At 37.8% G+C, this 12,990-nt stretch overlaps 1 protein-coding gene and 1 pseudogene across 2 annotated transcripts in view; both read left to right on the top strand.

Annotated features, from left to right (window-relative positions):
- Positions 1-12,990, top strand: part of KCNH1 (potassium voltage-gated channel subfamily H member 1) — a 462,687-nt gene that overhangs the window by 24,747 nt on the left and 424,950 nt on the right. The window contains exon 4 of one of the 2 annotated variants that reach the window (XM_042926295.1): positions 4,642-4,761. The exons of the other annotated variant lie outside the window; for it this stretch is intronic. Within the exon in view, the coding sequence (XP_042782229.1) occupies positions 4,701-4,761 (61 nt within the window). The 5' untranslated portion in view covers positions 4,642-4,700. The remainder of the gene's footprint in view (positions 1-4,641; positions 4,762-12,990) is intronic. 2 annotated transcript variants of the gene reach the window in all.
- LOC122212370 lies at positions 5,740-6,939 on the top strand (annotated as a pseudogene).

The following is a 12,990-nucleotide window of genomic DNA, read 5'->3' on the forward strand; positions in this document are numbered from 1 at the left end:
CAATCCCTATCAAAATACCAACAGCATTTTTCACAGAATCAGAACAAACAACACTAAAATTTGTATGGAACCACAGAGGACTCTGAATAGCTAAATCAATCTTGAAAAAAAAAAAAAAAAGCAACGGTGGATGTATCACAATTCCAGATTTCAAGTTTGCTACAAAGGTGTGGTAAGCCAAACAGTATGGCACTGGCACAAAAATAGACACATAGATCAATAGAATGAGACAGAATGCCCAGAAATAAACCCATGACTATATGGTCAATTAATCTTCAATAAAGGAGGCAAGAATACGCAATGGAAAAAAGACAGTCTCTTCAACAAATGGTGTTGGGAAAACTGGACAGCTACATGCAAAAGAATGAAACTGGACCACTTTCTTACACCATACACCAAGAAACCTCAAAATGGATTAAGGACCTAAATGCAAGACCTAAAACTATAAAAATCCTAGAAAAGAACACAGGCAGCAATTTCTCTGGCATCGCCCATAGCAACATTTTTCTAGATATGTCTCCTAAGACAAGGGAAACAAAAGCAAAAATAAACCACTGGGATGACCTCAAAATAGGAACCTCTGCACAGCAAAGGAAATAATCAACAAAACTAAAAGACAACCTACTGAATAGGAGAAGATATTTCCAAATGACATATCCAATAAAAGGTTAGTATCCAAAGTATATAAAGAACTTCTATAACTCAACACCCCCCAAAACAAATAATCCAATTAAAAAATGTACAGAAGACACAAATAGACATTTCTCCAAAAACATACAAATGGCAAGCATCTCAACATCAAAAAGATGCTCAACATCATTCATCATCAGGGAAATGCAAACCAAAACTATAATGAGGTATCACTTCACAATTGTCAAAATGGCTAAAATCTAAAACACAAGAAACAAGTGTTTGTGAGGATGCAGAGAAAAAGGAACCTTCTTGCACTGTTGGTGGGAATGCAAACTGGTACAGTCACTATGGAAAACTGTACAGAGTTTCCTCAAAAAATAAAAATAGAACTACCCTATGATTCAATAATCACATTCCTGGGTATTTAGTCAAAGAATAGGAAAACAGTAATTTGAAAGGATATAGGCACCCCTATATTTCTAGCAACATTATTTACAATAGCCAAATTATGGAAGTAGCTCAAGTGTCCATAGATAGATGAATGGATAAAGAAGAAGTGATAGATAGATAGATAGATAGATAGATATAGATAATGGAATATTTATTGGACATAATGGATATATATATATAATGGAATATTCCTCAGCCATAAAAAAGAATAAAATCTTGCCATTTGCAATGACTTGGGTGGAGCTAGAGAGTATAATAATAAGTGATATAAGTCAGAAAAAGACAAATACCATATGATTTCACTTACATGTAGGATTTAAGAAACAACACAAAGGGGGAAAAAATAAGAGAGAGAGAGACAGAGAAATCAAGAAGCAGTCTCTAACTGTAGAGAACAAAGTTATGGTTACTAGAAGGGAAGTTGCGGGGGGGTGGGGGATGGGTAAAATAGGTGATGGGGATTAAGGAGTGCATGTGTTGTAATGAGTATTGGGTGATGTATGGAAATGTTGAATCACTGTGTTGTACACCTGAGACTAATATGACACTATGTGTTAACTATACTGGAATTAAAATAAAACCTAAAAAAAACAGAAAAAGTCATTTTTATTTTGTTTTTATCTAACCTGTTTGGTGAATACCTTAGTCATGATCAAAATGAGATAATGCATTTGGAAGCAATATGTAAACTGTAAAATGCTACACAAAAGAATCTAAGACTATAGGACATGAGATTGCTTCTTCTCTTCCCTAGAGGAAACAATCCTAAATCTGTTAACCTTTCTAAACAGGATTTCAATTCCAACCACACAAATTCTTGAGAATCCACTAAATTGCAGGCAGAAATAGGGCCCCACACTGATCCTTTACATCCAACATGTCCTTATATGATGCCAGAACAGATTTCCTAAGCCTGCGTCATGCTGCCCTAGGTCTGACTTGGATTTCTAGCTTTTAGTGAGGTGGAGTATTCTTTGCTGATTTGCATTTTCCTCATTGTAGCATTAAGCTCAATCATGCAACCTTTCTCTGTAGCGTTTCTTTGAAAGCACCAAAAAAATTAGCTTCAAAATTATTTTAAGTGGTAGAGAATATTTAGTCCTTCCCTCTCACCACCAAGAAAAATATGACAAGTTTCAGGTTTGGAAAAAACTACATTTTCCTATTTATATCCAAATTTGAATGACTGCTTTACTACTCACCAGAAAAAAAATATTTCCAGTTCTCAGAAACCCACTATCTACTGACTGCTAAGTAGCTTATTTGTAGTTGGGAGTTACTAAGTTACTTCAAAATTCCTTTTCTATATAAGATACTACTAAACTTTTGGCAACAATAAATTTTATTTTTTTTTATGGGAAGCTAGGCAAAACTGCCAAGGGAGTATTACAAACCACAAAATTGTTATTATTGAAAACAATCTTAATATTATGTGGCAACAAAGATACTGAGCCACATTCCACATTTGTATAAATTCTTCTGAAGTATAGCACGGCCATAATCAATGTTATATGATTAAATTTATTTCAAAATCTTGGTGGATCTGAGGCATATAAAATAATAATAATAATAATAATACAGAAAGTGAGAGAGAGAGAGAGAGCAGGCAAGGGAGGGGCAGAGAGAGAGAGGGAGACACAGAACCTGAAGCAGGCTCCAGGCTCTGAGCTGTCAGTGCAGAGCTGGACGCAGGGCTCCAACCCACGAGACCATGACTTGAGCTGAAGTCAGATGTTCAACTGATTGAGCCACCCAGGCATCCCTAAAATAATAATACGTTTTAAATGAAGTCAGAACACTTTCTGAGTTTTTCCCCCAAATTTTTGGAGAATAAGTTTCTTGGTCAGTGTCAAGAATTTTTGAGACCCTGATAATTTGTCTTAAAATAACATTTTATTTAAAAATTTTAGGCTCTTTAGAAAGAGAAATTGCTTTGAAATGCTAATTACCCCCACCCTCCTTGGTTTCTATTGCATTTGTCATCATATCATCTTAAGACATGTTGGTAAGAGGCTGATATGGAAGGGCTTTGAAACAAGAAGAAAGTCTTTCCAACCTTGAATTAAGGTAATTTTAAGTATCAAGTCTGCAGACATCCAGGGGGTTGTTCAAGAACAAAGCTTCATCTGTTGCCTGTTCTTATGCATTTTAATGTACTGTACACTAAGACTCAAGAAAAAAAGGTTTAACAAGCTTCTGACTTTTGATTGAAACTCTTTTGCAGGGTTTTTCACAAAAAAACCACACATTTTATAACCCAGAGAACTAAGTAAAGATTTTTTTTTTGTTGTTTTAAGAAGAATGAGCCAGGTTTTGAAAGGCATTCTTCTAGAAACCTAAAACTTTGCTGATTGCTTCCAGGTTTTGATATATTTCTGTGGTTAACAGGATACCACAGTAGGGGGCATCAAAGAGATAGTAAGTTTGCACCTAGAAAATAATTCTATTTTTGTATTGAAATTGAATTTGCCTTTACAGATAGAATAAACTTACATTTCAAATAGCAAAGGGAATTCTGCAAAGGACTCCTATAACATCCAGACCCAAGTTATGTATAGTCTACCACCGTCAGTGACTTCTTTGCCAATTATTCTGGATCTGCAGAGAAATTCTTATAAGGGCATTTTAAGCACCATGAGAAATGTATGATTAACGTTTAGAGAAAAGCAATCTAGAATATAAAAACTATGGGTTATATGTCCAAAATACCTTTTTCTGAAGATCAGGAACTGTGGTCATCAGGGAGAATAGACACCTAGTAAACAGAAATGGGAGCTGCTGGGGAGTAACAGGAGTTTAAGCTGAGTGAGGTGTGCCCAAAGCTCGGGGTGCTACATGGTGACCTGGATGGGGTTGGGGAGATGCCTGCCTGCATGGTGAGCCAGGTGCCTGTCAGGTGCCTGCCATCCTCAGAGAGACTGTAAGGATTAAACTCACCTTGTTGCTCATCCCTGTTTTCATTTTTTAAAAAATGTTTATTTATTATTGAGAGACAGACACAGAGCGTGAGCAGGGGAGGGGCAGAGAGAGAGACAGAGCATGAGTGGGGAAGGAGCAGAGACAGAGGGAGACACAGAATCCGAAGCAGGCTCCAGGCTCTGAGCTGTCAGCACAGAGCCCAACGCGGGGTTCAAAACTCACAAACTGCGAGATCATGACCCAAGCCGAAGTCGGTTGCCTAAACAACTGAGCTATCCAGGGGCCCCTCATCCCTGTTTTCATTAATCAACACCTAAGTTTCTTGTCCTTGGCCTAGTCTTAAACTTTACTTCCCACCTCTTTCCAAATAACTTCACTGCATGTTTAGGAACTTCTAGTCCACAGATTAAACAAACTCTCGAATAATTTCAAACTATGACTGGGAACTCACCTTCAAGTCTTGGCTTAACTGAAACCTGGCTCTCACCTAGAGAAACCCTCCTCTGTGGGGATTTCCTTCCAGTCGCGGCTATTTTGACACCCAGCTATGGAGAAAGACATTTTATCAGCCCATAAATGGGACCGCCTCCTTCTTGCAAGTATTTAAAAGTTGCCTTTTTTTCTTTCTGATTTTCTTAGCGTGCATAGCCTGACCCTGCTCAGCACTATCTTTGAGGTTCAGTCAGCCTCCGAGAAGAATGTGTCCTCTTCTTCTTTTGTTTTTGTTCTTTTTGGCTGACGAGAGGCATGTAGTTTTTGGTGAGTACATTTAATTGGTAAAGGTTTGGTAAGTCTAAATGATGTTTAATAGGAAAAGTTTATATTTTGATCCTCATATTACCTTTCATTTTTTACAATATAAAAAGGTTTTTTATATTAAACTGTGAGTATGTATGAGAAGGGAGCCAATTTTTTAAATGTTTCTTTTTGGGGGCGACTGGGTGGCTCAGTCGGTTAAGTGTCTGCCCTTGGCTCAGGTCATGATCTTGCAGTGTGTGAGTTTGAGCCCCGCATCAGGCTGTGTGCTGACAGCTCAGCGCCTACAGCCTGCTTCAGATTCTGTCTCCCTCTGTCTCTGCTCCTTCTCCACTCATGCTCTGTCTCTGTCTCTGTCTCTGTCTCTCTCAAAAATAAACAAACATTAAAAAAATTAAATGTTTCTTTTTGTGTGTTAATCAACTACCTTATGGAGTTTTGTTTTGTTTTATATATCATTTGCCTGGAGTTACTTAATTATTTTCTTAAGTACTATTTACTGAAGCCAAGTACAATTACTGGTGTATTTAGGTTTTCTTTTCCAAGTTTTGCTCCCTAAATCAGACTCTAACTGCTTTGAGGGCCACACTACCATGCTTATGTGACAATTACTTAAAGAAGCATTCTTAAGTCCTTGGAGGGATTCTGATCAGTGCTTTCTCTGAAACCTTGTAAAAGTATTTTACTTCCTTTTGCAGCAAAGACAAGTAATACTGCTTATAATAAGTTTGGAAAGATTACTTGAATGGAGGCTGCTGCTTCTCACATTTCCATAAAAAGAGCCCTGTAGCAATCAACATTCTGCTAGTGCCATCCATGTTCTAGACCTTCACTTTTCCATCCTTATGTAACACTCCTTTCTCTGGAATTGATACTATCTGACTATCCTCATTGCTGTATCTTCACATCTTAAGGTTACTCCCCTCATTCTTGAAGATTTTGGCTCGTGTCTTCTCTTCATAACAACTTCCATCATCCTAGATGGCTCTATCTAACACTAAAGCCTCAAAGTTCTTTGACAGCTTGACCCCATTAACCCATCCCTCCAGTCACAGTTGTGGGAAGGAAGGCAAGTGTAGTAGGCCGAAGCTTTCATAGGCCCTAATGAACATGCTAGTATTTATGCTCTGTATATCTCCTTGCCTTGACTCTGAGCTGGCTGTGTGACCTGTATGGAAAAATTACATCAGTTCCAGCCCTAATACTTAAGAAGTCCTGAGAGCTCTCTAAAAAACCTGGGTTCAGAACTGATGTGTCATGCTTTCTTTGGAGTCGGTCGTTTTAGAACTCTTTCCCATCGCGGGTTGCTTGGAGTGAGCTCGCGGGTCTGTAAGACCAGAAAATTGAGAGTTTCTTCGCGCCCCTGTAGCTGCACCAGGGGGCTCTGCCGCTATCACCAAGCCACAAAATGATCATGTTGAGTTACACCGGAAGCACTGTGGCTATCATTTAGATTACCATGAGAAAAAGAGAAAGAAAGAAGGTTGAGAGGCTCATCAACATTCAAAGAAGGCAAAAACGATGATTGGTCTGAAAGCTAAGTTCCACCATAAACAACGCCATCCTGAGAAAATACAAATGAAAAAGACTATCAAGATGCATGAAAAGAGAAACACCAAGCAGAAGAATGATGAAAAGACTCCACAAGGAGCAGTACCTGAATATGTACTGGACAGGGAGGGACAGTCCCAAGCTAAAGTACTTCCCAACATGATTAAACAAAAATGAAAAGAGAAAGCGGCAAAATGGGAAGTCCTTTGCTCAAAGTTCGTGCCCAGGGAGAAACGGAAGTATTAAAAGTTATTCAAACAGGAAAGAGAAAGAAGAAAGCATGGAAGAGGATGGTTACTAAAGTCGGCTTTGTTGGAGATGGCTTTACTCTAAAACCACCTAAATATGAAAAATTCATTAGGCCAGTGGGCTTACTTTTCAAAAAGGTCCATGTAACACATCCTGAATTGAAAGCCACCTTGTGCCTGCCAATAGTTGGTATAAAAGAGAATCCCTCATCCTCACTATATACATTTTTGGGTGTTCTTACGAAAGGTACTGTCATTGAAGTGAACGTAAGTGAGTTGGGCCTTGTGACACAAGGAGACAAGGTTATTTGGGGGAAAATATGCCCAGGTTACCAACAGTCCTGAAATCGATGGATACATAAATGTGGTCTTATTGGTTTGACAGCAGTTTCAGACAAGTAACTTTACAATTACTGATTTCAACAATAGAATTTAGTGATTCATCACTTACATATAACACCCAGTACTCATCCCATCAAGCATCTTCCTTAATGCCCCTCACCCATTTAGCCATCCCCCACACCCAACACCCCTCTAGCACTCTTCAGTTTGTTCTCTGTATTTAAGAGTCTCTTATGGTCTGTCTCCCTCTCCGTTTTTATATTATTTTTGCTTCCCTTCCCTTATGTTCATCTGTTTTGTATCTTAAATTCCACATATGTATGAAGTCATATTTGTCTTTCTCTGACCGACTGATTTTGCTTTGCATAATAGACTCTAGTTCCATCCACGTAGCTACAGATGGCAAGATTTCATTCATTTTGATTGCTGAGTAGTATTCCATTAGTGTGTGTGTGTGTGTAAATATATATATATATATATATATATATATATATATATATATATATCACCTCTTCTTTATCCATTCATCCATTGATGGACATTTGGGCTCTTTCCATACTTTGGCTATTGTTGATAGTACTGCTATAAACATTGAGGTGCATGTGCCCCTTCGAAATACCATACCTGTATCCCTTGGATAAATACCTAGTAGTGCAATTGCTGGGTCATAGGGTAGTTCTATTTTTAATTTTTTGAGGAACGTCCATACTGTTTTCCAGAGTGGCTGTTGCATTCCCATCAATAGTGCAAAAGTGTTCCTCTTTCTCCGCATCCTCACCAACATCTGTTGTTGCCTAAGTTGTTAATTTTAGCCATTCTGACAGGTGTGAGATGGTATTCCATCATGGTTTTCATTTGTATTTTCCTGATGATGAGTGATGTTGAGCACTTTTCATGTGTCTGTTAGCCATCTGGATGTCGTCTTTGGAAAAGTGTCTATTCATGTCTTTTGCCCATTTCTTCACTGGATTATTTGTTTTTTGGGTGTTGATTTTGATAAATTCTTTATAGATTTTGGATACTAACTCTTTATCTGATATGTCATTTGCAAAGATCTTTTCCCATTCCGTTGCTTTTTAGTTTTGCTGACTGTTTCTTTCACTGTGTAAAAACTTTTTATTTTGATGAGGTCCCAATAGTTCTTTTTTGCTTTTGTTTTCCTAGCCTCCAGAGACATGTCAAGTAAGAAGTTGCTGCAGCTGAGGTCAAAGAGGTTTTTGCCTGCTTTCTCCTCTAGGATTTTGATGGCTTCATGTCTTACATTGAGGTCTTCATTCCATTTTGAGTTTGTTTTTGTGTACGGTGTAAGAAAGTGGTCCAGGTTCATTCTTCTGCATGTCACTGCCAAGTTTTCCCAGCACTACTTGCTGAGGAGACTGTCCTTATTCCTTTGGATATCCTTTCCTGCTTTGCCAAAGATTAGTTGGCCATACATTTGTGGGTCCATTTCTGGGTTCTCTATTCTGTTCCATTGATCTGAGTGTCTGTTCTTGGGCCAGTACCATACTGTCTTGATGATTACAGCTTTGTAGTACAGCTTGAAGTCTGGGATTGTGACGCCTCCTGCCTTGGTTTTCTTTTTCAAGATTGCTTTGGCTATTCGGGGTCTTTTCTGGTTCCATACACATTTTAGGATTATTTGTTCTAGCTCTGTGAAGAATGTTCATGTTACTTTGATAGGGATTGCATTGAATATGTAGATTGCTTTGGGTAGTATCAACATTTTAACAATATTTATTCTTCCTATCCAGGAGCATGGAATCTTTTTCCATTTTTTTGTGTCTTCTTCAATTTCTTTCATAAGCTTTCTATAGTTTTCAGTGTATAGATTTTTCACCTCTTGGTTAGATTTATTCCTAGGTATTTTATGGGTTTTTGTGCAACTGTAAATGGGATCGATTCCTTGATTTCTCTTTCTGTCGCTTCATTGTTGGTGTATAGGAATGCAATTGATTTCTGTGCGTTGATTTTATATCATGCAACTTTGCTGAATTCATGGATCAGTTCTAGCAGTTTTTTGGTGGAATCTTTTGGGTTTTCCTTGTAGAGTTCCATGTCATCTGTGAAGAGTGAAGGTTTGACTTCCTCCTGGCTGATTTGAATGCCTTTTATTTCTTTGTGTTGTCTGATTGCTGAGGCTACCCCTACCTTACTTTCTTTCCCTACCCCTACTTTCTTGAGGGTTTTTATCAAGAAAGGCTGCTGTATTTTATCAAATGCTTTTCAGCATCTATTGAGAGGATCATGTAGTTCTTATCCTTTGTTTTATTAATGTGATGTATCATATTGATTGATATGTGGATATTGAACCAGCCCTGCATCCCGGGAATAAGTCCCACTTGATTTGGAGAATAATTCTTTTAATGTATTTTTGGATCTGGTTGGCTAGTGTCTTGTTGAGAATTTTTGCATCCATGTTCATCAGGGAAATTGGTCTGTAGTACTCCTTTTTAGTAGCGTCTTTGTCTGGTTTTGGAGGGTAGGTTCTAAATATAATGACTGCTACTTTTATATTAGAAAGGTGAGAGAGATTTGGACACACAGAGACACAATGGAGACAATGTGAAGACAGAGACAGGGATTGGAAAATGGGTCTATAAGCCAAGGACTGCTGGAAGACACCAGAAGCTGGAAAAGGCAAGGAAGGTTCCCCCCTAGAAACATTGGCATCTTAATTTTGGATTTCTGGCCTTCAGTACTGTAAGAGAATAGATATCTCTTGTTTTAAACCATCCAATTTATGGTAATTTGTTACAGTAGCCCTAGGAAATGAATACATTGACATGCACTAATGGATGAAGTCACTGCCTTGAAAGGAAATGGGTGACCACAATTCTTGGATCCATCTGTACCTGGATGAATGCAACAGGCCTGAGCTTCTAATGCATATAGCTGATTAGAAAAGTGGACTTGGAATCTCTTATACAGATCCTGTCATATCCCTGACTCTCAGGAACTTCTTCCTTCCCAATGCTACTTCAGATGTTAAGTGTATCTACCTGCTCTCTGCCAATCCAGGATCGTATCTCTTCTGATATAAGGTAGTTCAGTTCAAATGTAGTGTTTCCAGTTAGCACCAAAGACAGTAACTGACTTAACTTTTTAATAGTACTGTCAAGGGACATAATTATGGACAAGGGACCTATGTTGAGGGACATAATTTAGGAGTTTGGAGGGCAGTTTGCACAGGATAAATCCAAAATAATATTGATATTCACCCTACACTATGCAACTTGCTTTGCCAATGAACTATGAACTGAAGTAACATGTATCCTTTCAGCAGAAGTTTTGAGAACTACATGTGATTCATCATAATATCTTTTCCCTGTTTCTGCATACATGGAATCATGCGTCAAGATGGTCTCCATCAGTATGGGTCCTTGAGTGTCTTTAATGAGTAAATTTCCCTTAGTGCTCTATAGTAGATATGTAGTGTGAAGAAGAAATAATGTTTGTTTTTTAAACAAAGTACTTTTAAAACCACTGAGATTTTCAAGTTGTTTGTTGCCTCAGCATAACCTGGTCTATCCTGTCTATTTCAATATCAATATCAGTAAATTCAGTGAGCATCTAAAATTATACTCTTCCTTTCTTGCTCTAATGCCTTTAGAATTCATTTTAACACTTACTCTCCGTATTTCTGTACAACATAAGATAGCAAAATCTTAAAATTATTAGAAACCGTAATCCTTCTCTTCTTGTTTTAAGTTTGCAATTAGCTCTCAGGGAATCTCTAGAGGTTCCAGACATTGTATGATGCTACAGTGGCCAGAATTTTGGAAACTGCATTTCCTAAACTCCCTTGTCATCAGGGTTTGGGTTTTGATTCTTACAGTAAGAGTTATTCATGCTAGATTGTGGAAGGTGGAAGACAGTAGAAATCATTATGGCTCAGTCTCAGCAGGTAGGCGTGTGGTCTTCAGCGACATCAGGTATGAGATTTTGCAGTGGTTTCTAGGCTTTCTACTGAACACCATGTTTTGGTGTAACAGGCTGTTGAGATGATTGATGTCAGTTTCATGTAATTCCTGAAACTTTCTGATTTCCAAATATAACTGATGACTTTCACTGTCCATTGCCCTCTTCCACACTTTCAAAAGTTTTATAAATACTTTCCTGCCCAAAAAGCAGTGGTTTCTGTTTTCCTGACCATAGACTTATAGACAATGATCTGACTCTAGTTATTATTCAGGCAGACACCAATCAATCAGAGCAGATGCTAACCTAATAAAAATAGATTCCAGTTATAAGAAACCAGTACAACTTCACTGGTGGTACCAACTGAATATAAATATCAGCTCTGGTTAAGGAATTGGAGAAATGTGTATGTGAGAGAGGCATGAAGTGCATTGCTCTCCCTATGGATGCAGTCTTCACAGTTTAAAGTAACAGCTTCATCTGATAGGTAAGAGGTAGCTGCATTGCTAGTATGGTGTAACAAATGTATATGGTCTTTGTCTCAAGTTTCTGGCACAGAGTTCCTAAGACCCTTGGAAATTCCTGAGTGATAGGATAGTCTTTTGTCATGCATTAGAAATCCTTTTGAGCACACTTGAGTTTATGCTAATGAGACAACTTAACATGGGGTCTCCAGATAGCCTTGAGATGGAGCTGGTCACCAGAAAGACCAAGTGATTAGAGTATTGGAACTTTCAGACCCACCCCCTGACCTCCAGGAAGAGGAAATGAAGGGCAGCTACTGATTAAGTGCTATAAAAACTCTTGAACAGCATGAGTTGATAAACTTCTGGGTTGGCAAACATGTGAAAATGGGGGGAAGTGGAGCACCCAGACATCATGGAAGCTCTGTACCCTTCCCATAAACCTTGCTCTATGCATCTCTTCCATATGGCTGTTTCTGAGTTATATCCTTTTATAATAACTGGTAATACAGTAAGTAAAATGGGACAGGGAGGAAAACAATAAGAAAACATCATAAACATGGATTTATTAAGGAGTTTTTGTGTGTCTGAAAATGTCTTTATTTCACCTTCACTTTTGAAGGACATTTTATTTTTATTTTATTTATTTATTTTTTTATATGAAATTTATTGTCAAATTGGTTTCCATACAACACACCGTGCTCATCCCAACAGGTGCCCTCCTCAATGCCCATCATCCACTTTCCCCTCCCTCCCACCTCCCCATTAACCCTTAGTTTATTCTCAGTTTTTAAGAGTTTCTTATGGTTTGCCTTGAAGGACATTTTAACTGGATATAACTTTTTTGGTTGGTGTTACTCTCTTAAAATTTAAAAACTTTGTTCCATGGTCTTCTGTCTTCCATATTTTCTTTTGAGGAGTCAGCCATTGGTTTTTATTGTTACTCCTTTAAAATTATGCCTCTCTCCCTCTTCCTCTGCTTTTAAGTTTTCTTCCTTCTTCTCTAATTTCAACAGTTTTATTCTGATATGTCTAGATATTATTTTCCTTATATTTGTCCTACTTGAGATTTTTTTTTTTTTTTTTTTTTTTTTATTTATTTTTGGGACAGAGAGAGACAGAGCATGAACGGGGGAGGGGCAGAGAGAGAGGGAGACACAGAATCGGAAACAGGCTCCAGGCTCCGAGCTGTCAGCCCAGAGCCTGACGCGGGGCTCGAACTCACGGACCGCGAGATCGTGACCTGGCTGAAGTCGGACGCTTAACCGACTGCGCCACCCAGGCGCCCCATACTTGAGATTTTTTGAGCTTTTTGATTGGTGGCTTATTGTCTTTCAACAATTTTGGAAAATTTCTCAGACAGTGCCTCTTCAAATACAATTTTTGCCCATTTTCTTTCTCTTCTCCATTGAAACTGCATATTTTGATTGTTTTACCATGTTTTACAAGTCCATTGTATAATTTTCTTTATTTTCCTTTCTTTTTACCTGTTTTAATCTGTATAATTTCTTCTGACCTATCTTCTAGTTCACTGATCATCTCTTCTATTATGTCTAATTTGTTGCTAATCGTATATATATATATATATATATATATATATATATATATACACACATATACATATATGTACATATATATATATAGTACTTTATTTCTTAAATTGTATTTTATTTTATTTTTATTTTTACATGTCTTCAATTCTCTAATAA

This window comes from Panthera leo, chromosome F3 (genome assembly GCF_018350215.1).
Source record: "Panthera leo isolate Ple1 chromosome F3, P.leo_Ple1_pat1.1, whole genome shotgun sequence".
Taxonomy (NCBI): domain Eukaryota; kingdom Metazoa; phylum Chordata; class Mammalia; order Carnivora; family Felidae; genus Panthera; species Panthera leo.